A 27,623-nucleotide genomic window follows, 5' to 3' on the forward strand; every position below is an offset into this window, starting at 1 on the left:
CCGCGCCCCCTCGTAACACCCAGTTGTGTATTTACGGTAGCATTTCAATTGGCAAATTTATTTTCCCACCACACTTTTGAATTTTCAACATTTGAACCATTAAAAAAATCAATGAGGCATTTTAGTGGGGTAATTAAACATGAATTGATTTGCCCTATAGAATTATCAAATGAACATGGTTCTCAATGTCTCTTGTATAATTACTCTTTGGCTAAATTATGGAGATTAGATGATTTCTCTAGAGCAACTCTCCCTCTATAATAGGGTTTTCTCGGAGGGTCAACTCCCCGAGCAATGGAAGAATGCGGTGGTCGTGCCAATACCTAAACCGGGTAAAGACCCCCTCGAACCAGTCAGCTACAGGCCTATCTCCCTTCTCAGCTGCCTTGGTGAGGTGATGGAGAAGATGGTTGCGGTGAGACTGACGTGGTGGCTTGAGTCTAATGAACTCATCCCTCGTAATCAGTCGGGTTTCCGCAAGGCGAGATCTACAACGGATAATCTCGCTTTTCTCCAACATTATACTGTGAGAGCCCTTAATGCGGGTGAGCATGTAACTTGGGTGAGCTTCGACTTGGAAAAGGCGTATGAAAGAGTATGGAGAGTCAATATCATCAATCAACTGAAACTCTGGGGTCTTCGCGGGAGAATCCTCAAATATATAGAAAATTTCTTATCAAATAGATCTTACACGGTGGCTGTAGGAAACACATTCTCCGAGAGTCAGTGTCAGCAAAATGGAGTCCCTACGGGAAGCGTCCTTAGTGTGCCGCTTTTTCTGGTCGCCATAGCCTCTGTCTCGCACGCCCTCTCAGTGGCTTCTGTTCAACATTTACTCTATGCAGATGACCTTGTCATTTTCGCCAGGGCAAAGAAGGGAGGAGAACTGAAGAACATCATTCAGAGTGCTCTAGAGTTATTGGAGATCTGGTCTAGAGAGTTTGGTTTCAAATTCTCGGCCGAAAAGACCAAATTCATGCATTTTTGCAGGCTGGAGGGTTGTCTGCCTCAGAACTACAATTTATACGGAATCCCAATTGAATCAGCGACCACGCTTAGAGTTCTGGGAATTCTCTTCGACGAGAAGCTGAACTTCAGGGGTCATCTGAAAGAGCTAAATATCAGCTGCCTTAAAAGGCTGAGGATCATTAGGATTCTTTGTAGTACTAAGTGGGGAAGCGATAGGAGGCAACTCCTACAAATCGCCCAAGCTATGATAGGTGGAAAATGCGATTATGGCTCTCAGGTCTACGGAACCGCCTCAAAGGCTACACTGAAATCAATTAATGGAGTCTACAATACTTCAATCCGATTGGCCATTGGCGCCTTCAAATCTTCCCCAACAGTTAGCGTGCTGGCGGAGGCTAACGTGCCATCGCTTGAGGAAAGAAGACATCTCTTACTCGTGAGATGGGCCAATAAAATACAACATGAACCTCTTCACATACTGCACCAGGAATTCCAGAACCCTCAAAACAGAAGGAGAAGACGCCTGATCTCGGTGGTGGACCTTGCCAGCGAGGCGGTTTCCAGAATGGAGCTCCCGGTGCATTCGAGACAAATGAACCACGTCGGCAGCGTCCCGCCGTGGATGTTTAACGTGGCGTGCCTTGATGCTAGTCTGGCAGAGTTAAAGAAGGAAAACACACCAGCCCTGGTGTTCAGAGCTCTGTTTCAGGAGAAGCTTGCTGAACTGGGTGATTACCACCTCTACTACACAGACGGCTCCAAACAAGAAGGAAGAACCGGATTTGGGGTTTTCCGCCAGGATCCCGAGCTGTTGTACTCAGTATCCACAAGCAACATCATTACTATTTTCTCAGCTGAAGCTAAGGCCATCCTCAGTGCTCTCAATGCTGCAACATCATTTCAAAGACCAATAGTGGTCTTTACCGACAGCTTATCAGTGGTTCAAGCCCTGAGCAGTCTCGACTCTCCCCATCCCACAATAACAAGCATTAAGTCACTCCTGAACAACAGCCCTGGTTCCCGAATCGTTTGGGTTCCCGGGCACTGTGGAATTGCAGGCAATGAATGTGCGGATGAACTGGCAAGGACTGCGGCCTCCAGAGAGGAGGTAGAAGACAACACGGTTCCGCTGTTTGATGTTCAGAGGCGATGCAAGCAGAAGTGGATAGAGCACAGGAGGGCAACCTGGGAGGGTCTCCCTGAGAGTAATAAACTGAGGAGTTTCTGCAGTGACCCTCATAACCTCCCCCACCCAGCTTTCTGCAGAAAGTTGCAGACCACGCTCACCAGATTAAGGGTCGGACACACACGTTTCACTCACTCCTTCCGCATGGTTGGCATGCAGCCCCCTGAATGCACCTCCTGTACCACCGAGACCCAATTAGCCCAAGTCTCCGTCCGACACATCCTGGAGGAATGTGTACTCTATGTTAGAGAGAGAGAAGAAGTGGGGGGAATTTCCCTTAAAAGAGACCTCGGAAGCCAATCAAATATCCGAACAATAAAAAAAGTTTTCGAGTTCCTTAAAAAAGTGCGCGTTTTCGATGAAATTTAAATACAGGGCTCCCCGCTATGGGGTCCCACGCGAGTGAAGTGAATGCAAAAAGTGCTTCAAGCGCATATGGCCGTTTAGTCGCCGCGCGCTTCAACCCCCACAACAACAACAACATCTCTAGAGCAAGAAAGAAAAACTTTCCTTTTGCTTTTAGTGAAGTAGACACAACTGAAGAGTTTTGCGGTGATTAAACATCCTGAAAATTCAAACAGTTTAAGTCTTTCCTTAATGGTCAATGGAAATTATTTCCAGGCTAAGGATTCATGATTAAATTTTAAAAGATGATTTTCAAACGTAACACGTTTAAAATTAAAACTGGATAAAGATTTTTAAACGTTAGAAAAAATGTCAAACGTAAGAAAAGTTATGACAAATGTTAATTAATAAGGAAAAGTTAACCCATGAGGCACCAGCGCTCACTATTTTAAGCAAAAAAAAATGATTATTTTCATTTACTTTTAGAAAATAGGATATCTTTGCAAAAACGATGTGTTTTTCTACAATTTCATAACCTCTATACTTTTTTGGCTGATTTTTTTGTCCAGGAGTTTTTGTAGTAAATTCCGGGAATGAAATTGTGGAAAATTGTGAAAATTTTTAAATATTTATTCAATAAAATCTTATTTAGCAACATTGTTGTTCCCAATGTACCAAAAATTACGGATGATCCTTTCCAGGGCATCTGTTAGAGGTGTGGCGCCCTGAATAGGGGGGCGCCACACGGCTTTGGTCAACTCCTCTAGTAACCTCAACCCTCTCGTCCTCAAACTAATTTACAGAGCACTTTACACGCACAGCCATTCCCGCACAAGGCTGAGCTTCGACTAACTCTCTCTACACTCATCAGCACTCTTTGCCATTCTCTCACTTAATTACTCTCTCAGTGCTCTCCTACATTCTCTTGTGGATTCTCATATTCTCTCGCCTATTTGAGGGTTTGTAACCTAGAGGCAGAAGCCGTTGCCAAGGGTGGGCAGCCGTTACAGTTACCGCCAATCTAAAGGTACTCACTCTATGAGCAGGTTAATATTCGCTGGATAGTGAGTCGGGCGCTACAAAGGTTAAAATAGATTTTTTTTCCGGTTAATATTTTTTTTTTATTTATACATTAATAGTTCTGAGATGTAGGAAACGAATCCTCTTCGACTAATTCGGCGAGAGCTAATTTGTTTTAAATAAGAAATAACTAACACTCGAAAGGTAACATCAAAGATTTAAAAACATAAGTCAAAACCAAACAATAGGATTCCTCAAATAAATTATCAAAAACCGCTATAATTCAAATCATAACAGCTGTTAGAATACTTTCAATCCATTTAAACTTTAACTGCTAAGACAAAGTAATTTTTTAATCAATTTCATGCCCTCTTGAATAAATTCCTGACTACGCCCCCTTTCTCGATACGCCTAATGATCAAACTTATGCCGGTTGGGATTTTCCAAGACAATCAGCGCTTTTCATGAGCAAATGCAACGTTTTCAAAATTATTGGACCATCCCCTGATGAAAATTTACTTCATAATTACTACCAGAGAGTGTTTATAAGTTATTTTTGGTAAAGCATACACAAAGGATAATGTAGAGCGTCTTATGAAGAGGAAAATCTTATGTGTGCTCACACCATGTGAACGCCAAAACTTATATGTATTTGTACCTCAAACTAAATTGAATGAGCGTTATTGTAAAGTGAGGGAAGGATAAAGAGAATCTTATGCAAGCACAGCGCAAACTTAAAGGTTCTCATTTTGTCTTACCCGCGTGGTGCATATGTGTGTTAAAATACAAATGAGAATGAATGAGAAGTATGTTGGTATAAAATTTGTGATATGCACATCGTTTATTGCAATAAATACGTGCTTCAGTTTAATTTAGTTATTTCCGAAAGGCAAACGTGGGGAATACACTATTTTCTGGCTGCCATGGGAGGGAGGAGCGCGTGAATACTAAGCAGGGATTATTTATAAAACGTATTGAATTTCCGGTAGGAATTGGAAAACTGTTGAAGTTTTCCATACCTTAATTTGCACTTTCCATCATACTGGCACCTCTCTTAGTCATAACTTGTCGGAATCAATGCTAGGGCTGAGTGACTGAACACGCAAATCACATAATAGAGTTATTAAAATGAGTTTTTCAACAAATGTAGCCATGGTAATGGGAAGTAAGTCAGTCATTAGTTTGAGTTGTGAAAATTACATTTTTGTCATACTGCCTAAGGTGTTGGGAAATACTTTGAAAATTATAGTTCATGACAATTTTGACGTTGTATAACAATGTTATTTGAACATGGGGGGGTGGTTTGCATAAAATAAAAAAAAAGAATGGAATATCCTAATATTTTTATTGCATGGATAAACTCATAAATTGGTGTTGTTTAAGTTGTTCTTTTTGTCTTATTTTTTTTTTATTCTAACTTGAGTACATCACTAAAATTATTTAATTCTTTTTAACATGAAAATGGCGCTTGGCGTGATGTTATATTCTCAACACTTTGGTGTGAATTTTATTTAATTATTCCCCGTCATTTACATGAATGAATTAAGAGCAAAAAAAAAAACATTTTGAATGCTTAAACTGAATAAAATTTAAATTTTTTGTTATCTTAAAATGTTTATTCCTCACAGTATCTCAATCAATTAATTGATACCTCAATTGATGGAAGCATTTAAGGTAGTAGCAGCAGTCAATTGATTGTTTGAGAATTTGTATACATATACATATAATCTGTTCCTATCTTTTATGTTTAAACAGCGCCACTTGTGAACGTGTAGTCTATAGTCTTGTTTACTCGTATAATATTGAAGGGGCGATGCTAAATAATTACAATCAATTCCATAATTGATTTTAGTGTTTACAGTTCATTAATGGGGCGAACGCGAACCTCATGGTGTCTGTCATAAAATTTATTTACTCTTTGCATGCACCATGATTGTGGCCAAATACACAACCCTATTCACACCTAGATTATATTACCTATACACCCTGCTAGTATTGGTGGGTGATAAAGAGCAGATGATGTCATCAAGTATTTCATGTGCGAGCTCTTTCCACAACTATGGTGGCGGGGAGAGGAGAACGCGCGATGAAAATGTTGTTGCACCCTGTATCCCCGCCACAGTTCATTTTTGAATTTCTGAGGGTTCCAGCTGGGAATTGGAACATCTCTCACTCTCTTCCCTGACGACCGTCATTGAGATTGGCAGCAAAATGGATTGTGGAGTTTTGAATTTTGAACTTTTTTAATTTTAAGTGAAATATTGTATATAATTTTCCTTTTGCTGCAAATTTGTAAATATGTAAGTTATTTTCCACATTTTCTTTATTTTCCCACGCGGGATCACCATATTAGGGTGATCTGGCGCCCAATTTTTATATTTTTCAATTATAAACCGCGTGGAAATATTTGTAAAATTATTCTTTGAATTATTGTAAATAAATTGTATATAAGTGGAAATTCAATTTTTTGTTAATTTTCCTAATTTTCTCGATTTTCCACAATCATGGGATTTTTAATCGTAACATTTGGCGCCCAACTAGAGGCTTTAACCACCATAATTTTCATGCTTTTTTCCGCCTTCGCTAGCAGGCAAATTTTTGAATTTTAATAATTTTTCATTTTGAATTAAATTTTTGTGCATTTTGCAGCACAAAATTATTTTCTTATCTAAAATTTCCGTTTTCAAACCGGTTTCGATTGCTCTCTCACAATCGAACATTATTCTCAATTAATTTCTTTTTGAGAGAGTAAAGCAAATGAGTAAGAGAGTGAGAGGATTTTTGTTACAGCTTGTCTCTTGATCTAGAGCGCTCTAGCAAGTATTATTTTTCCCTCTCTGCGTAATTTCTCTACGCAACTCTATACTCTACTCTATTTTGCTCTACATCGATATCCAATCTATGTTTCTCTCTTAATTGCTCTTTACTATTTTTATATCTTGGAGTCTTATAATTCTTCCTCTCTACATTTTTTATTTCATCCAATTCCCTAATTTTTTCTCTTTTCCTCATAAATATTTTTCCTTTCTCAACATTTTTACAATGGCAGAGTACAAAAAGTCAATTGGAGATAGATTTTCTGCCTTTAGAGCACTTATTAAGGAATCCAAACCGATTTTTCCTCATGCTATTGAGAGCCATAAATGATTGAGACTGTTAATTATGTAAATATTATGCAAAACATACACGATCCTACTTGGAAGGATTATGAAACACACAAAAGATTTTAGATCAAATTAATTTAAATTTAATTTCTCATTCGCTGGATATTTTTCTGATTTTTCAAGATCAATTTTATGAATGGTATGATCTAATTTGTAGATTTGGATGTTCTTTTCCCAAGTTTACGTTCTGTCGATTTGGATGTTCCTTTCCCAAATTCACAGTCCCTCGTTTGGCCGGCGAGAAATATTTTTGATCTGCATTTGTGATCTTGAGCAGTTTCTATGCGGGGAGAATTTCTTATTTTCTTGATTGGATTTAATATCTTAAATATTTATTATTATTTTTATTTTTCTTAAATTTATCTTGAGTGTCGGACATACGGATCTACATACGATAAAGTATATTTTATTTGACTACCGTATTTCTGTGGTATTGCTCGTTTTCAAATTTTTCCACTTAACGCATTTCACCGTGGTATCGATTATGGCCACTGGCTAAATTCCTAACCCTCCGCAGCCATAGCTGCATATGCTATTTCGCTGGGCGAGGCTATGCAGGCAAGATCGGCATAATTTTGTGTATATTGAATATTGGTCGCCGCACCACAGTACATGGCACAAAGACGGAGTAGCGTAGGAGCCAAACAGGGAATAATGGAAAACCATTTTCCCAGGGGAATGCGGTGAGGGGATAGTTTGGAAGCAGGATCATTGCTACGGGGATATTGTCAAGTAGAGTATCGCCTTCGGATGTATTTCTTTATCTTCGATCATTTAAGTGCAATTTAAGACATCTTTTTTCTACGATTTTTCTTATAAAAAAGAATTCGTAATATTTTTTATTTTTTCCATCTTCCTTAAGTGGGTGTTAATAGTTGAATATGGGGTAGAACTTTCAGAGTGGACGCACAATGAGTTTTCTCCCCCGTGTACTATTTCTCCTATAATTTTTATTTCTCCTTTCATAGTTTTAAGAATATGCAGATGAAATATTCTCCTTGATGGATTTGTTTATTTTCTTATATTCTAATGAAGTTCTAAATCTAAAACAATTTGATGATTTTATTTTTTATTTTTTTATGGATATTATGGTGTAATATCGGGCAGGATTTTCAGAGAGTGCAATTGAATATCCTTTCCCTTATCCTATATTTTCTATTCCTTTTTCCCCAAGTCAAGACTCTTTTTTCTTTTTCTCTTTTTTCTTTTTTTTAAGTATTAGATATTGTTGCACCCTGTATCCCCGCCACAGTTCATTTTTGAATTTCTGAGGGTTCCAGCTGGGAATTGGAACATCTCTCACTCTCTTCCCTGACGACCGTCATTGAGATTGGCAGCAAAATGGATTGTGGAGTTTTGAATTTTGAACTTTTTTAATTTTAAGTGAAATATTGTATATAATTTTCCTTTTGCTGCAAATTTGTAAATATGTAAGTTATTTTCCACATTTTCTTTATTTTCCCACGCGGGATCACCATATTAGGGTGATCTGGCGCCCAATTTTTATATTTTTCAATTATAAACCGCGTGGAAATATTTGTAAAATTATTCTTTGAATTATTGTAAATAAATTGTATATAAGTGGAAATTCAATTTTTTGTTAATTTTCCTAATTTTCTCGATTTTCCACAATCATGGGATTTTTAATCGTAACAATGTTATGAGAAATTATTGTGCACCATGAATTGAATTTAAGGTTTTCCTATTATGTTTGCAATAGATTAGAACATGCGGAAGCTCTGCAAATATCCACCATAATAAATAAAATGAGCATTAATTTTCAATATCCTCACACACATACATTAGGGATGTATTTGGGAGACTAAATTGGCGCAAATGGAACAATAATTTCAACAACAAAAATTCTGAGAACATTTTAGAAAATTATTATGTGTGTGTTTTCTAAATCACAATCTTGCTAGAACCATTTGGTAAAATTTTATTTTGATAAATGATTAAATTTTCTTAAAGAAAATTTTACTTTTTAAGGAAAAACTACCATTATTTTTTCACCAAACAAAGCTTAGAGAAATAAAACAAGAAAAAATATCAAATCTGTTCCGTTTTCCTTTCTCATTTTCTATTCCGGAATTTTCTTTTCCACAGAATTCATCAAATTTCTTCAGCATATATTATTTACCATCACCCATATAAATACATAGAAGTGGTACCATTAAGTAGATATATTTTATGACAACATTTCGTTCGTTATTAAAAATATTCACAAATCAGACGATAGAACGAGGATATGTACGGCGCCGGGGTAGGAATGGGAAAGAAAAACAAATCTTTGTTTGAGAATTTTTTTTTTGAAAGGAAATTCTAAGAAAACAAACCCCCCCAAAGAGAATTTGGATGGTCTCCAATGAACATTCGAGAGAACACACCCTCTCTCATGAAGTATTTTGAGGTGGATGATCCATTGATTTTCATAAAATCGAAACCACTTCATTTTTCCGCGAGAGCCCACAATGGCGAAACGTGGAGTTGAAAATATTTTATTTAAGGGAATTGATAAAATATTTATAAACAAATTGAATTGAAAAATGAATGAATACTTGTATGGCGAACAATTCAAAAATATGTTTTAATCCACTCTCCTTGTAAATCTATCGTGCTATTTGCAAAAACCGAACTCCACCACTTCCCCCGGTCCTCCCATTAGAGTGGGTTACCCTCGATTACATTTTGCGTTTAATATATTAAATAATTGAAGTGGAAACTCCCCGGGAAATCCTCCTCCCTCGCAATATGAGAGAGAGACCATGTAATAAAACAACAAAGCTTTTTTTCCTCTCTCTGCACATTAGTGTTGTTACTCGAACTTTGGGTTTTTGTTTAATACGTATTTTTTTTAATAATATTTTATTTGAATGGGCCCTTTTAAAATAAATTTATACACCCCTTTGGATTTTGCATCATATGTATGTAATGAAAACGTGATTTATGCTGAAATATTCCCCCAAAGAACCTCTTCACAAATCATCGAGAATATAGCACATTGTACATATATCCATCGTTCTTCACGGAAAGGGCTTGGGGAAAAAACGAAGAAGAAAAGAAGTTCGATGGGGTTATTCAAGTTTGCCCATTGGAAATACATTCCAGATTTAGATAAGACACGCAACTTGTTAGGAATTAAGGATTTTCATTTGGCACTCCTTCATTCATTTCATTAAAGTATTAAGCTTTTAATCACAGCCCATAAGGAATCATAGCCATGGTTGGAGATACTTAATTGCATTGAAAGATTTATTCAAAGCCCCATTGAAGTACATACATATATAGCAATTTTATTGTATGTATTGAATAAAATTGCATTAGTATCTAATTATGGACTATTTTCTATTTAAATTAATTTTGCACCAGAGCCTCACCTACGAATAAAATTTAATTAAAATAACATCTACTGAAAATAATTTAGAAATGAATTTTAAATAAATAAGAAGAAGATACAGTCTATCTTAGAAGTTAAAATTAAAGCTCTGATTGGTGGATAACCTCGCACAATGCCTTCTCATTGGTTACATCACTTAATCTACGTCACAACTAACTGGAACTTAATTGCAAGGTTAATTTGAACAGAAGGAAAATTGAAAAATAATTTTTAAAACTACATAAATCAATTAATTCCCAGTAAATAAATTATTGAGCCAATAAAAGCTCAATCATAGTTGAATCAATCACATTAACCAATGATTGATTAATAATTAATAGATTAACTGAGCTAGTCAATCGATTGATCAATCATTGGTCAATTATTGATCAATCTCAGGTCAATTCTGATTGATCAATAATTGATCATCTGTGCGGACCTACATTGATTCAATATGAATGGTACAATCAATATTGAGTCAACTACAATTCAATCAATTATTGATTATGGATTGACAAATTATTGTTATTCATTTTTTTTTATCAATCAGTTGGTCAATTTATGATCAATTATTCTGAAGAAAATCTCGGAGGTGCATTATAGATCAATGCTATATTGATCAATCAATTATTGATCAATAACCATTGAGTCAATTTTAACTCAAACAATATTGATCATAAATTGATAAACTGTTTATCAACTATTGACCAATTATTGTTTATCAATCTAATTGATCAGTAGTTGATCAACTATACGAAATCTAAATGATTCAATATTTAGCTCAATAATCGATCAATTATTGGCAAAATTTCTTTACTAGCCTAAAAATTATTATTCAAGAAGTCAAATCAGCACATTATATATTAGATATATTTTTTTTACTACAAAAGAAAATATTTTTATTGCTCTTTTAAGTGAATATTAAATTTTCCAGGAAATTTAAAAGTAAACGATTGCAAAAATCTCAATAAATTGTGAATATTTCCTTCGTAGAGCATTACTTTTCAGCATATATGAGATACGGGAGCCCATTCATGCATGAAATATAGCACCAATCACAAATTTTATTGGACATGTGGGGCAAAAATTTTCCAACTAGACACTCTCATACGTTATTAAGTAGAATAAATTGGAATTTTATTCATATTTGTGGTAAGCTAATTTTTCAAAAATAACCTCATACATCCATTTGTATGAGAGAAGTTAAATTTCTCTCCTTGAAATTGCTTTATATGTAATGTATGTATACGTGAGCTGTGTGGTGGCATTTTTCCTTTAAGAAGGGAAACCACAATTTTCTTCTTCTTTTTTTTGGAATTTATGTGGGATTTTTTTTCTTTGTATTATGTATTATGTAGTCTTTTTTGTGACCCCGCGTGTGTGTCAGTCCATTATTGTGTGCCGAATGGTGAACAACACACAATGAAAATACTAAATTAATTGACTGCAATATGTGTCGTTTATATGATTTAGTAGATACTAAGCTGTAGTATTTTCCCATCAGTATACCCCAACCATACCGGGGTGAACTGATGTATTGTAATTAAATTTTTTCCGCATCGTAAATATGGCTCTTGGCGAAATAGAATAAATTGAGAAGCACATAACACCAATGAAAACGAACAAATATGAAACATTTGGTATGCCAAACACAATTGTGTGGAGAAAAGAAGGCCCCGCACTCCCGGAGGGGGGTGGGTGGGTTGAAGTTGAGCAATTGCACACACTGCCCTTGTATTTGTTTGCCGAGCAAACCACATAAATTATTGAATGGCTGGAGGAACCAACTTCATCATCGACAATTCAGCATTGGTGAGAGCCCGGGAGGTGGGTTCGAGGTACTCATGTTGCGGGTGGGTGGTCTTAATAATTCAATAAAAGCTGTCATCACACGTTTACTGGCAATTTTATCTCGTTTCCCAGACATTCATTTGTACAATCATACACGAAATCCCCCCTCGATGGTCTGACCAGACTCTCTTGCAGTTTTCACTGCACAAAATGCACCGATTTCATCTAAAACTTAAGGGCAATATGATTGGCAATGTACACGATGGAAGAGCTAATTGCTTTCTTAGCAGAGTGAATTTGATGTGTAATGAATACAGCAGATGGCACAATTTATCCAACGTGACATACATATTGATTTATTTCTTTGCCTCAACACGGATCGTCGTTGGACGAAGAGTTGCGCTTAGGCAGCTCATGGAGAGGCGATTAACTAATGACTAAGAGAAAATTCTTTGTTGGAAATAGACGTGAAGTTTTAACTGAGAGGTAGAGAGGATAATTCCTAGAGCTTCAGCTAAGAATCTAGAAGTTAATCTTCTAAATGAATCTTTTTACAATTTTATCCAAAATTCTTAATTCTTCTCTAAAAATATTTTAGAGAAAAAGCAAAAATATTTAATAAAAAAAAATAGATGGAAATCGCGATCAAAACCACCACTAGGATTTATAGTGAAGAATGAAAAAATAAATAAAAGCGAGGAAGCAAAATGGGATTATTCCACATTCAATTGCTGATGACTTTGACGGTAATTTCTGCATGCTGCAATAACTTCATAAAGCATTTCAATCAAATTCCTCCCATCATAGAATGTTTAAAAGGAGCTCACAGTGTGAAAATGGAGTCTTTAAAGTGCAATGGAATAAACACATCATTCAATTTTGAGAGACAATTTGATTATTTTTCTTTATTAATAAACCCAAGGGGTGTTTATCTGACGAATATATTGCCTATTATGGCGAATCATCCGAATATTTACTAACAGAAAAATTTAAAAAAGGAATATATCGAAACGGTAAATAATCAAAAAAGGTTAGTTTTTTCGGCTTAAATTAAATATTTTGTTAAGATTTTATTCCTAAATCTCTGCCTTTTTAGAGCTGAAAACCATGTAATATTTTTAGAGTGGAATTTAGTCAGTTTTAGGCTTGAATTTAGCACGTTGGGAGTTGAATTTATACTATTTTCGGCTTGAATTAAAGGCTGCTCTCCTCAATCTTAGCCATTTTAAGGCTAAAAAACCAATATTTTGATTTCTTTGACGAATTATCTGAATAATAGCGAATAATCCGAATATTTCCGAAAAACCACTTGAATAAACCTTTATTTCCTGTATAGGTACAGTCGAGTGCCAAAGGTCACATTGAGATGGACCTCTCTAAAAAAAATTAAATTTTCAAAATAATTAAATTTTTAGAATGATTGATGGACTGATTGAATTGGGAAAATTAGTGAAAATCTAAATTTCCATTGAGATATGTCAGCAAAGTTTTGCAGGTAGTTAATATGCAAATTGGAACATTATTGACTATTCTCGATAATTGCTATCTAAATTAGACTCAGAAGCATATTGTGGTGTAGGTATTTATTAATGACTCCGACGATTGCGATTTACAATTTATCGCATCAAAATGTTTATATCGGAACATTAATTTAAATAAAAAAAAAGTTATGCTGAACAAATAGCAATAATTTATGCTGTATTGCCATGAGCACACACGTTGGATAATTCTGTCAAGTGTTTATTAGCAGAATTTATTGCCTCTTGCTTGCAATTATTGCCATCGCGTCGGTCGATGACTGGAAAATACATAATTCGCTTCTGCCCCATAGAGTCCAGCTATTATTGTGAGCCCTTGTTAACAATTTTACATTATCCTCTTTTAACATTGCAAGACACTATAATACACAATTTTAATGAACTATTAGCTGTTTCTGCATACATAGTTACCTGCTGCTATTCCCTATAGGTACCTATAGCTATTATATTTTCTGCTTTCAAGATAGCTCATTATATTGAAGGAGCACACAGCTCAGAACAATGGAGTAGCCTTTTAGAATTTACTCGATAAGCACGTGTTAACATAAAATATTCCTATGCGTCCTAGTCCGTACACTTGCTCCCGATAGTCAAGCCCGCGATTGAAGCCAATTTATCTTCGTTGCAACAGAAAAAATAAGGATTAGGTATCATTGAACTTGGGTGAAATTACAAAGTGTTGAAAGTACGTACCTTTTACATCCAAATTCTTTGAATTTTTAAGGATCGCTGTAAATATTGTTGTATTTCATTTTTTTTTAGTCAATGAGCTAAGAGAATTAGCGTTCCATGTCTTAAATTATTAACGTTACAAATTTATTTAGGACCTAAAGAAATTATTTAACAAATTTTCGACAAAAATTCTCAGTTTTAGCGTCTCAGAAAAACACAAAATTAACTTAAATTCAATGCTGAAAAATTCCGAACTGCAGATCAGCACTGTAATAAAATAACGAGAAACGCTGATCCCATTTTTATTGCCGCAACTGTAAAATCTTAACTGACTTGTAAATAAAAAAAATAAAAAACTCTTTTGTATATTTTTGACAATAATTTATTTTTTTCTCCTGATAAAATGATTCTTTTTACATGTCGAATAGTTTGTTGTTATTATGACTCATACTATCGTAGTACTAACTATGTATTTGCCCTTTTACTTTACTTTCACAGGTATGATCATACATAAAATTGACTCACATCTCACTCTATTGGTAAAAAAGATGATATATTTTCGTGGAATTTAGAGAATTAACAACTTAATTTTTATTTTAAATCATTTTTGAGGCCTTATAATTCCTCACTCTCTGACCTTACGATATGTTACAGCAGTGTCTTTTCACTTCACGTTCAATTACATTCAACTAAAAGATTTTTATTTAATAAATTTCATTTTAATGTTTTACAATATTAAAAAGTATATAAACAAATATTTTTCTAAAATCGCTTTTTTGTCACTTTGGCACTTGAAAATATTCTCAATTTGATAAAATATTGAAATTGTTCTTGATATGATTTCTCTTTTTTTGCAGAGTCACAAAATTCGATTGATTTTGTATTTTTGAAATAAAAATCATTTTGCAAATAAATTCTTTTTGTACGTATCAAAAATGGAATATTTTCTTAAATTTAAGGATTTTTCTTTAAATAAATGCAAATTCATTTTCAATACTTAAGGGATACTTCGGTAATTATGAAAACTTGAGAACTTTATGAATGAATTTTGACTCAATATTGAATATTTAAAAAAAAGCATTTTCAGAAAATGGTTGACTATTGATTGAAAGGAGATTACCCGTTCCCGTAAGGGTAAACCTCTTTTGGGTATTTTTCTGAAAATATTGGATGGAATAAGGTATAGATAAATTAATTATCTGTACTTCGTCAAAAACGTCAAATTCATAAAATTATTAATTTATTAGATGAGTTTTGTTAAGAAAAAAAAACATTTTAATTAAACGATAGAGTTCAAAAAGATTTTTTAATGAATTTACGTAGAGCTTTCTTTCTAATTGGTTTTTATTGTAACTTTTGGTAAGACTTTTTTTAAGCAAAAATAGAAGTAGAATTTAATTAAAATTTTAATATAACCCAAAAATTAGGGAAATTAAATTAATTAATCAACCCAATAATAAGGCAATTTAATTTATACCTTAATCAAAAAGGAATGACATCGTTATTCACATTTTTAAGCAAATCTTTGCAGATTTTTCCCATATGATTTCTATACAAAATGAAAAGTTTTTTTTTGCGTTTTGTCATTCTTCTTAGATCCTTTCTTCAAAATAAATCGTGTCCTCATTGCTTCCATGAATGAGAAACGGAGCTTCCCATAGAGAAATGAATAAACTCCTTTCAGTATTTTCTTATTCGCTTGAAATCTTTAAATTTCAGTACAAAAATTCAAAGATTTCAAGGGTTTCTAGGTCGCTGAAAAAGGCATAATTTTCTTGTTAAAATCAACAAAATTATTAGAATTTATAAATTTCATGTAATTTAGTTCCTGTGTGGAGTTTCCACAATTATCGGGACTATCCCTTGACGTCAACTTGTACTCCCTTCAAAATTGTACATAGCAATGCACTATAAAGTATTCAATGTTGCTCTATGTTCCAATGGAGTATGGTTGTCAAAGAAATAATATAAGAGGAAATGCCTTTGGGAAAGTTGGGAAGATATGTTATGTTTCGGGAGTTATATATGATGTATGTGTGTTATGTTGAATTATCGTTTGAACATGAACCTCCTGAAGCACTTTACCCGCCACACACTATCCCTCTACTAAACCCCATTCGTACATGAACCCACTTTCACATGCTTTTTTTTTTCTTTCAGTGTTTTCTTTGTATTTTCTCACCTATTTCAGGTCCTTTCTATTCAAAAGAAAATCCTTTGCTTGTTGAACGGTGCGCAAAAAAAAAGAAAGAGCTAAAATTCTGGAGGTAAAAACCAAAAAAAAATGTATATGATGGGTTTTGGTAAAAAAAAAAAAAAGAATTCACTTTATATGCAAAACAGCTTTTACCATTCTCACAATGTTTATTTTGGCAGAACAAACAATTCTTTTATTCGTGTTTCTCATTCGATGTCCTTCATTTAGTTAAAGTTCACACACAACTTTCCAACCGCTCACACTTCTACCGACACGACGTGATTGGCATATTCCTTATCAACATTCAGTTAGTGAGCGCGCCTGTACAGGTGTATTTCAAAGCACAATTATGCCATTTCACTCGGTTATTTATTGTTATTTATTTATTTACAACCCACCCCCAATCCTGCACCCCTCAATACTCTGGCTTCTCTTTTCTTCGGTGATATGTTTTGGTACCTATATAGAGCCTTGTCATGATTATGTTGTTCTCTGAATATGTTCTGCATGTACACTACCCTCAAAAAGTTTCCGGGCAAGCAAAAAAATGGGTATTTTTGAAGGCAAATTTCAAGTGGCTATATCTCCGGCTGTGGTTAACCGATTTTCAAAAATTTACCAGATTTGGAAAGGTACATTTCTCACCTTTCCAAAACTGATATTTTTTTTTAAATCGGTCAACCCGTTATTCCGTGGCAGCCATTTTGGTAAAGCTATGTAAAAACGTATTTTTCACGATTACACTTTTGATTATTACCTCTTACATCTCGGCTGCTAATAAACCGATTTTGACAAATGAACTATCGTTAAAAGACGACGAAAAACCCGGAAAGAAATTATTTATCGTTAAAAGGTAATTAAATTTCCTTTTCAAAACCGGTAAATTTTTGAAAATCGGTCAACCCGTTCTTCCGTGGCAGCTAATTTGGTAAAGCTAGGTAAAAGCGTCTTTTTCACGATTTCACAAATTTTGACTTTTACCTCTTACCTCTCGGCTGCTAATGGACCGATTTTGACAAATGAACTATCGTTGGAAAGGTAATTAAATTTCCTTTTAAAAACTGGTAAATTTTTGTAAATCGGTTGACCACAGCTGGAGATATAGCCCCTTGAAATTTGCCTTCAAAAATACCCCATTTTTGCTTGCCCGGAAACTTTTTGAGTGTAGTGTATGTTTCGTTTTTTTTATTATTTTTTTTTATTATTTGCTCCCTTTTCAACATGTGCTTGAGTATTATTATGGAGTATTCCTTTGAGTATAATCGTTAGAAGATTCTTCTTTGTCTTTTACTGATATGATATCAAATGAAGAACATTAAAAATTTATTGTCCACGGAATTTTTTGTCCATTTTTTTAGAGCCAATTTTCACATTTTTCTTTTTTTTTGTCTTAAAAGAGCAACTTTTCTCACCCCGGAAAAAAGAAACGTGCGCATATCCTTCTTTTCAGCACAATTCAACATGATACAATTTTCTCTCTTTTCAACCAATTTTTCCTATTTATTATTTATTTATTTATTTAAGCACTATAAACAGACTTTCACTTCACATTATATCAAATTGAGTATATTTTATATACAACTTTCCTGTATTCGATTTGACGTTGTGACAACTTCTGGCCGAAACCTGTACTCATTCAGTGAAGACGTCACATGAGATTGATTTGGACTCAGCAATCCAACACCAAGTGGCAGCGGAAGAGCCTGTCCCATGGGACTACAACTCGTAGAATTTTTATTTACTCTACCTAATGTTGCATAACTCTGTGGAGACAGAAAGAACAACAAGAAGAAAAGAAAAAAAGAAAAATGAGGAAAAAGGTTCTTTAGTAAAATGGAGAAAAAAAAGGAAGAAAAAAATTTTTCAAGAAAAGCATTATTCTTACAATTTGTTTACTAGGCTTGAATGTATAGTGATGAATATCACTACTCGAGCCACCATTCACAGATACTAAACTAGCACCGTCACCAGTACGGTCATCATCCAGGGAATCACGCTGAATGAGTCGCGTGGAGGGACTCCGAAAAAGTGGATTTTGCATTGAATTTTTCAGTGGACGTCTCTCTGTAACAACAACAACAAAATTCTATTGAAATACAACAAAATAATTCTTTTTCTTCAAGCATATTCTCACGTAAATTTATTATGTAGGTATATATTCAAATATCCCCCTCTATCCTGCCGCCCATCCTTGTTAAGTTGGTGTGAAGGTGACATACACAACACACACCTTTCATACAACTAACCACTTTGTCATGCTAACAAAGTCTAACTTATTAAGAATACACCGGAAACTTTCTCTTAAACCACATCGTTTCTACTAAATTTAAATTTCACCAACAATGGGTACCTCCAACATGACCTATTTTTCAAAACAACAAGTGCAATTGGATAAAAGTTTCATCCCCAATTTGGATAATAATAGCGGTAAAACTTGTATAAAATTTCCAAACTTTTCTTACCCCCCTTCCTCCCAATTTTGAACTCTCACCCCCGCCAAATATATATTTTTTTCATGTCCCCTCTTCGTACATCTAATGATAGTTCCGAGATTTCTTTTTAATATTCAAATTGTGGTAAAAGTTTAGAAGGTGGAAAAGATGCATTTTACCACGAAGGATGATACAAGGAAGAAAAGAATTTTCCATTAAATGCAATTCTAAGAAAATAAAGAATATTTTTTTGTGCTGACAATAAAAGCTCATTTTGAACGTTTAATTGAAGTCTTAGAATTACCACAGAAATACAAATTTAATTCAGGTTGTACATGCTCAATGCAATAGGACGTTTCATTGCACTTTATTTTTATGTTAAGAGCATAGAAAATGCATTAAAAAATATTTTATATTCACCAAAGTTTCATAGAAACGTTAAAAGAAGTGTTAATTTTTTGGATAAATAAATAAAATAAAAATAAAAGAAGTATTTTAGAGTATTTCACAAAAATTCAGGAAATTGCAAATTGAGTTTTTTTTTTCGAGATCAGAACAAAAAAAAAATCATTAAAACATATTTTTTCCGAAGAAAAAATTTCTGAATGGTTTAAGAATTGCTTTTAATTTTAAGCTTTGGGGTTGATTTTGAAACAAACACAAATCTTTCCTTTTCTTTTCTAAAAACTTAAAAGCTATTGTAAAGATTTTGGCAAATAATGCTTTATAAATCGTTCTAAAAAAGAAAAACAAAGAATTAGTTGTTCCAGAAAATAGCCAAGAAAATCTTTAAAAAGATCTGAAAGAGAAATTTTCCTTTAAAAACACCATTAAGGTAATAAAAAAATATTTTAAAATCTTAGAAGATTTTTCCCAGAATAACAAATATTTTATAACTGACGAATTGTATGAAAAGTAAAGAAAATGGGGAAGATTTTGATATAAATCTTTTCTTTTCTTATAATTCATCAATTATAAGATTTTTGGTATTCTGGGAAAAATCATCTAAGATTTTGACATTTTTTTTATTACCTTAATGATGTTCTTAAAGGAAAATTTCTTTTTTAGAGCTTTTTTAAAGATCTTCTTTGCTCTTTTGTGGAACAACTAATTCTTCTTACAAAAACTTTTCAGTTGTAAGAAAATAAAAGATTTTTAACAGAATCAATCCCTTTGTCTTAATATACCGAAAATATATTTTTTAATCATAGTACATGTTATTTTTATTAAAAACAAATAAAATTTGGAAAACCCCAATTATTGAATTAAAATGTATTAAATTTAATTAAATATATTTATTTAATGTGTTTAATTAACAGTACGAGGGGCAATATCACGTGGACGGTTTTCCTAAAAGTCAGTTAATTAAATACTATTATATTTATTTTTATATATGTATGTATATACTTATTTTGCGTAAATGGGGGAGATTTAAATAATGTGGCTCAAAGTGAAACGAAAACACACTAATTATGAAAAAAAAGTAATTTAATTGAATTTTGTAGAAGTTTTGTGGAAAATTTTGAAATTTTTGTGAAATGTGGCAATGAATTCTAGTGCGTGTGGATATTTTATTAATTGGATTAAACAATTTATTTGAATAAAATAGCAATGTTTTTGTTAAAAGTGCTACCACTTGTTTAACATTGCTCCTCGTGCTTCATTTAGTGATACGTTTCCACTTTTTTCCCGTGCAGTTTACCCAACAAAAAGATCCGGAAAAAATGATTATATAGTAGAATATGAAATGGAATAGAATATTTAAAATATTTGTGCATAAACTGCCTGAAAAAATCCAATTTTCAATTAATGTTTGTTTTTTATCCCGGAGTTTCCTTAGAGATTTGCAAACTTCCGGAAAATTCAGACAAATTTTTAAATTTGCATTCTCACCAATTGCATGTTTATTACTATACTATGCTGTGAATATAATAGGGGAAGATGGGGCGATAGTAGTAGATTTAAAACGAAAAAGTTTCTGGAGGTTTATAGGAAATTTAAAGTAATAAAATATGGGAGTTGAAAGCTCACGTTGATGAATTGGGAAAAGTAAGAAAATTTCATTAAATTCCATTGAAATGGCGGGCGATATTGAATAAAAAGCCCCATAAAATCTTAACCCTTTTTTCCATTGAAATGACAATGAAAATTCGATAATCAATAACAATAAATAAATAATAGAGTTAGAATGTTTGCATCTATAGAACAAAGTTAGCCTATTAAATGACCTTTCCAATGGTACCAAACTTGGGAAGATTTAATTCATTTTAATAGGACTTTTTTCAATCTTTCTGAAACAGAATTTAGGGGGTCGCAATTGGGCCACGTTCCCCTAAAAATGATTTTCATAGAAATAATTTCCTTTTATCTTTAAAAAAAAATCTTAACCAAACCTTCTCTATATGTTGACTGACTTTCCCACCTTTACCCTATAGTTCAGTTCAAGCGCTCAAGCTGATCGGTTGTATTCTCTGGTCCTCTGCCAAACAATCAAAATGTCGTCTTGTGCGAAATGTGATAAAGCATTTATTCGGGCTGCAAGTGATTGCCTCAAGTGTGAAAACTGTAAGCGGCTGTACCATTCTTCTTGTGAAGGAATGTCACCTCAGGATCTGCAAGCTTATAAGGCGCTCTCTCCTGTTCAAAAATCTTCCTGGAGGTGTGTTTCCTGCACTGCCCGCCGAAAGAGTTTCATGAGAGAGTGTGAGACAGTGGATATTGACATGCACCAGAGAAAGAGTGAAGCGGAGAAGGGAAATGTTCAACGGAATCCAGAGAACCGGCGTGATACTCACGAGTCTGAATTTGCAGAGCTAAAGGCAATTATTCGTACTGGATTTGAGAGATTCAGTGCTCGTTTTGATGAAATGGAAAAATGCATGAAAAACTTGGAGGTAGCTTTCAAGGATGCTAATCAACGTATTGATGATCTCTGCATGGAGAATTTTAGTCTGAATAATCGCGTGAGACTTTTAGAGGATCGTTTAGAGTCGGATGACCGTTGTGATACCAAGGCCATTGAGATTCATGGGCTAAATGTGAAGGATGATGAGGACAAATATGATGTCGTGCGAGATTTTCTTAATACGTGTGTTAATTGCTCTGTGGAAGCCTGTGACTTCGATGAGTGCACGAAAATCAAAAAACGGGAAAATGGCAATCCATCCAAGACAACTCAACCATCTGGATCTCGTTCTTCTGCCCCTCAGCGTGATGAGAGAGCATTTTTGATTGTCCGCTTTACTTCAAGGAGGGTGAGAGAGATGGTGCTTAAACGTTGGCGTGAGAATTGCAGAGCTGGACACACAAAATTTGACTACAGAGGATCAACGGGTTTGCACATCAAGGTTACCGAGAGAGTCAGCGTTACTGTGAGAAGCCTCTTTAATGCAGTGAGAGCAGCAGCAAATGAGAAAAAGTGGAAGTACGTTTGGATGCGTAACGGAAAAGTTTTTTTGCGTAAGACTGTCAATGGTGAGAAAGTGCTTATCAATTCATTGCAAGCTCTCCGACAAGAGGAAATTTGATTGAATTTGTATTCAAAATTATTGTTGTTTATATTTGGCGGGAATGATTTCAATTTCTGAAGTGGATTAATTTTTGTGTATCATTAATATGAGATGTAATTGATTTTTTTTTTCTATTGATATGAGATTGTTTTTTTTTGTAAATTAATATTGAGCTATTGAATTGAACTCAGTGTAGGCAAAAACGAGCAACATAGCTCACGCCACACTTATCCTCAAATTATTATTAAAAGTTGATAAATAACTGGAACTATAAATGTGAAATTGTAATGATTTGAGTGAATAAAAATATCTATCTATCTATCTATCTATCTTATGTGTTTCTATTGAAAGCTCCCATGTTTATTTAAAAAGCTTATCTTGGATTTTTCATATATTTACTTCCAATAGTCCATTTTTTTTGCTGTATTTTCACGTAAATTATTTGAGATTAACTCATTTTTTTTTAGCTTGGCTTATAAGGTTAATATGCTTCAATTCAAAAAATAACAATTACCTATTTAAATGATTTGAATACAAATTAATCCAGAGAGTGTTCAGAAATAAACTAAATTGCTAATTATCATGAAGGTTTGATTTTGATTCTTTAAAACTCCATCCATTTGCTGAATTTTATTCCAAAATACCACATTTGGGTGAAATGTCAATCCTAATTAAGCAATTGTGCCCCTTTGTAAATTCACCCAAATAGATAAACCCACTTGTGGGCGTTGTTGTGACCCACGAGAAGGGGAGGGGGGGGGGTGATGTTTAAATTTAAAAAAGAAAAATCAATGATATAAAATACTAAAAGCATTGTATACGCACCATATTGATTAGGTATGACATCGGGATCAGTATCATCCACATCGGGAGGTTCCGCTGGTATCTGTGGATTGGAATGCAGGGCTTCGCACCCCACAAGCGGCGTAACTGTGGCACTGCCTGTCCTTGCATGTGGTGGCAATTCAATTTGACAGTCTACCGTTTGCGTAACCGGAAGTTGTAAATGTTTGGCCGATTTCAAATCTACCGCCGAATGTCTGTGTTGAAGATAATAAAGATATGCGCTGTAATTTATTTCATTTTCAACCCCTAATTTGTACTTAAAGTTAGCTGAAAGAGTTTATCTCAAGGGGTTATTATCTGCGCCGAATAATTTGACTATTTTGGCAAAAATCCCGAAAAGTTCAAAGATTAGCGAATAATCACAATAATTAAAAAAGTTCTTAATATTCTCATTTTCAGCAAGATTTAGTACTTCTTTGGCTTGAATTTAATACTTTCTCTGTTTGAATTTACTGTTTTTTTTTTTAAAGACTTTTCAGGATTGAATTTAGTATTTTTAGGCCAATAATTAGTACTTTTTCTAATACATGAATTCAGAATTTTTTTCAGTTAGAATTTAGTTAGAATTTTTTTAAAAAATTATTTGGAATTTTCAGAATTGAATTTAGTACTTTTTTGGCTTAAATTTAATACTTCGCCTTAAAATTAGTACTTTTTGCAATTGAATTCAGAACTTTTTCTGTTAAATTTTACTAAATTTTCAGCTAGAATTTACTAAGTTTTCGATTAAAATTTAGTACTTTTTTATTATGTATTTAATTTACTTCCTAAGATTGAATTTTCAACAAAAAAAAATACTAAAATCTAGCCGAAGTAATAAATTCATTGTAGTAAGCCGACGTGAAGGAATGAATGAATTGATTTTGAAAATTTTAGAATTTTCTCCGGTGAGTGTCGGGAGAAAATTCTAAAATTTTTAAAATCAATTCAGTAATAAATTCAAGCCAAAAAAAATACTAAATTCAATAGTTAAAAGCACTAAATTCTACCCAAAAAAATAGTAAATTCTAGCTGAAAACGTATACTGAATGCAGTAGGAAAAAGTACTAAATTTAAACCTATTAAGTACTAAATTGAATTTCACTTCTTTGGCTAGAATTTAGTACCACTCTTTAGGCCATTGCTCCTCAGTCTCTACAAATTTAAGACTAAAAAAAAAGAAATATTCCTCTCAAAATATTTTAATTTCTTTACCGAATCATTTGAATAATTTGAATATTTTCATTCAGATAAACACCCTTTGGTTTATCTCTTTTACATAAATGCAACGATAAAATGTATAATGTAGGTATGTGCTTACTTGCTATAATTGCGACGATATAGAGCGATTATAACACAGAAGACTACGGTGAAAAGTATAGCTGCTATTAGGGCTAAACCAGCTAAGACGGGAGATAATTGTACGCTGACACTTGATGGACCTGCCAGATGAAAAAAAAAAGAGAAGGAGCATATTGATTTATTTTTGCTACATAGGCCACCACCAACATGGAAAAACCCCTATTGTGTTGTTTGAATTTCAATGTGTATACATACAGATATATTGTAAATAAATGCTCTGAAATGGCAAATTTGAATATATGCAAAATGAAAAAAATATATAAATAGATAATATAGATAGAAAATGGGAAAACTCTGTTTCGTCCTTTTTTTTCTGTTAATTCTTCCCTCTCACTTTAGGCATAAAAAATCATTCATTTTTTAAACGCAAATACTTCAAAAATACACCACACAGAATACAAATAAAAAACAAAATTTGCAAAATATTCTTTGGTAATTTTTTTTGTGTTCTATCTACGAAAAAACACATGTATATATAGGTAGGACCAGTCAATGGAAAAGCAGCAGAGCAAACTCCAGTTTTCAGGAAGTGTACTTCCCTCAACGGAGCGTTGAATAAAACATGAGTCGGTTTTAAATAATTATAATGCTGATAGGAAACAAAAAGGTGTATCTGTTGTGGCTGTTATCACGTAAAGCTTCCTTTGAAATTTATGGTGAAAGGCATGCGAAAGCAATTCTTTTATACTGCAGCAATTTACATCATGAATAAGATCTACATACATTCAGTATGGGAGCATTTAAATCAATACACGTGCCGCGCACACACACAGTAGGTATATTTGGTGGTAAAACGCAATGTAGCTTTTACCGGTAAATTTTGCCACTCCTTTGAAATTGATATCGTCGATAATTGTGGGCTCAGATCGTCCTTTGGCGTTCACAGCAAACAATATTATACGATAGGAACTTCCCGCTTCCAAACCATCGATGTAGAATGAAACTGGTGGGCGCTGTACGGAGAGAGAGAGAGAGCGGGGGTGGGAGTAAATAAATAGCATTTTAGTGGTATCGGATGGTCAATGAATCTTCAGCTAACGTATATATGTGTAGTACACACAGTGTGGAAAAGGTAATAATGCACTAGAGAATTTCCCTTTTACTTATAAGCAAAATATCTGGGCACCCCCATGGTACATAGACAAGAAAATGTGTTCTCACCGCTAAACTCAAGTTCCTTGCTAACCGGAGTGCAGGCATTTCAACGAGTTCGAGGAGAAACCCTTGCGGTAGACCACCGTCGAAACCCTCCACGCACTCTACATGAAGAGCATCCGACGACTGGTTGGAAACAGTACAGTTCTGCAAGGAAAATGGTCGACCTGGAACATACACAAAAGTTTGTTATTTAACTGAAAATGAGCATACACCATTCCTACTACCCCCACACAGTCGACCCACAAACAGCCAACACCAGGCAAAAGTGGCAACACCAGCTTGTTCCTCGAGGAACATGCAGAATAATATGGTTTCGTATTAATAACCAAACTCAAATGCTTTTGCCCTACCTATACACATCCAATATATGGGTGAGACGGTTCTCTGGATTTTCTACATAATAATACATACATACATATATATGCAAGACATAGGAATAATGCTGTGGAAGTAGGAGAAAACGTACCGCAATATTGCTACGGCAGATATGGGATGTGGTGGGTGATGTGTCTCCTATAATAGTATTCAAATTTTCGTAGCATAAATAATCTCTTCCACCCATAGTCTTTTGCTCGGTTATGAATATCGAATGAAAAGTCTAAAGACAGTCTTAAAGACCTAGACTATATAGGCAAAAACCAAGACGACGAAGACTTTTAAATCATTCACATTTTCTTATTTTAGCTCTCTGATTTCTCTCACCCAAAAATGCCATTCTTCTAGATCAATGCTAAAGATTATGTTGGATAGCACACATGGTAAATGGGCCAAATCGTTATTATCTTTTCTCAATTTCCTGGTGAGTTCAAAGAAAATCGGTAAAGGAATTTTTTTGTTGTTGTGAAATAAAAAGGTTAAAGAGAAGGACAGCATGGTTCAAAATGCTCAAAAATAGATATATGTAGCAGTGACGCACTCTACATAATTCATACAAGAAAATTCTATATAGGTAGTTTATCGGTCTATTACATCTTCCTGAAATAGGGAAGCCTCAGGAGGAGTTAGCTGCCCAAATGTAGGTAACAGAAAAGCCAGGAAAAACGCGTCTCCCGTGGAAATTGAGTAAAATTATCTGAGAAGCAAGAGAAAATGCTTAAAAGGGATAATATTTTGGCATTAAAGTATCCATAAAAATCTTTGGGAAAATCCTGAAAATCTAATTAATTTTCATCTATTTAAACATTTCGTTTCCTGCATCAAACATTGATATTTTCAGTATTTTCATCATGAGATGTGGAAGCTTTTAAAGGAGCTTTTCCAGCGAAAACATCTTCTTTGAACTCTCTACAAGAAAAACAATTCAGAATTTTTTTTGATATGACGAAAATATCAGAAAATTAAAAATAAATCAGCTTCAGCTTTGAGAGTGAAGTTTACTAGTGAGACAGACTCAAGATTCCTGATCAAAGACTTAAATCTTCTTAAGATCCAATAAGAAAAAACTTAAGATTTCCTAAGAAAAATTTAAGATTTTTAATTTTTCTTAATTGAAAGCTGAGATTTCTTAAGTCAGGCAGAATCGGGATAAATGCTGGATTTACTTAAAAAATCTCAATTTTCTTTAAATTTTTAAATTTTAAATGTTAATTTCTATTTAATTTGGTTAAAGTTTAAAGGCTTATAACTTATGAAATTCACAAAAAATTGTTATGAAACTTTGTATGAATTAGACCCACAATAAGCTTGCTTTAGCTGCAGTGGATTGGAAGCGATCTCAGTCGCGGCCACCCCAAACAAATCTGAATTTGTATGAATTAGGAAACATTTTCACCCTTAAATTATTGAAATAGGACCACTCACAAAAACCCGCCTTAACTTTTTTTCTGGGTGTCCGATTTTCAAAATTAAAAAAAAACTCTGAAAGCTACATTCTTCCCCTGTCCAAAACTGCCGAGGTGATCGAAATTAGTTGAGGGGCTGATTTTTGTCAGTCGTTCAAGTAGACCCATACTAAAAATGCCACTTTCTGTTCAATCATCTACCAAAACTGAACGGATGGGCCGATTTTCGAAAATCTACCATCGTTGGAAAGGGGATGAATGTAGCTTTCCGAATCTATGCCACTTTTCAAAATCTGTC

At 33.9% G+C, this 27,623-nt stretch overlaps 3 protein-coding genes across 3 annotated transcripts in view; all 3 read right to left on the reverse strand.

Moving 5' to 3' along the window:
- Window positions 1–27,623, reverse strand: part of LOC129786413 (calcium-transporting ATPase sarcoplasmic/endoplasmic reticulum type) — a 642,650-nt gene that overhangs the window by 171,422 nt on the left and 443,605 nt on the right. The gene's annotated exons all lie outside the window — the stretch shown is intronic.
- Window positions 1–27,623, reverse strand: part of LOC129786498 (3'(2'),5'-bisphosphate nucleotidase 1) — a 1,077,868-nt gene that overhangs the window by 145,575 nt on the left and 904,670 nt on the right. The gene's annotated exons all lie outside the window — the stretch shown is intronic.
- Window positions 17,566–27,623, reverse strand: part of LOC129786826 (hemicentin-1-like) — a 58,058-nt gene continuing 48,000 nt past the window's right edge. The window contains exons 11-16 of the mRNA XM_055822069.1: window positions 25,548–25,708; window positions 25,198–25,339; window positions 24,346–24,466; window positions 23,025–23,239; window positions 18,144–18,322; window positions 17,566–18,021 (exon numbers count right to left, since the gene is read on the reverse strand). Coding sequence (XP_055678044.1) covers window positions 17,830–18,021; window positions 18,144–18,322; window positions 23,025–23,239; window positions 24,346–24,466; window positions 25,198–25,339; window positions 25,548–25,708 — 1,010 coding nt within the window. The 3' untranslated portion in view covers window positions 17,566–17,829. The remainder of the gene's footprint in view (window positions 18,022–18,143; window positions 18,323–23,024; window positions 23,240–24,345; window positions 24,467–25,197; window positions 25,340–25,547; window positions 25,709–27,623) is intronic.

Source organism: Lutzomyia longipalpis, chromosome 1 (assembly GCF_024334085.1).
Source record: "Lutzomyia longipalpis isolate SR_M1_2022 chromosome 1, ASM2433408v1".
NCBI classification, from domain to species: domain Eukaryota; kingdom Metazoa; phylum Arthropoda; class Insecta; order Diptera; family Psychodidae; genus Lutzomyia; species Lutzomyia longipalpis.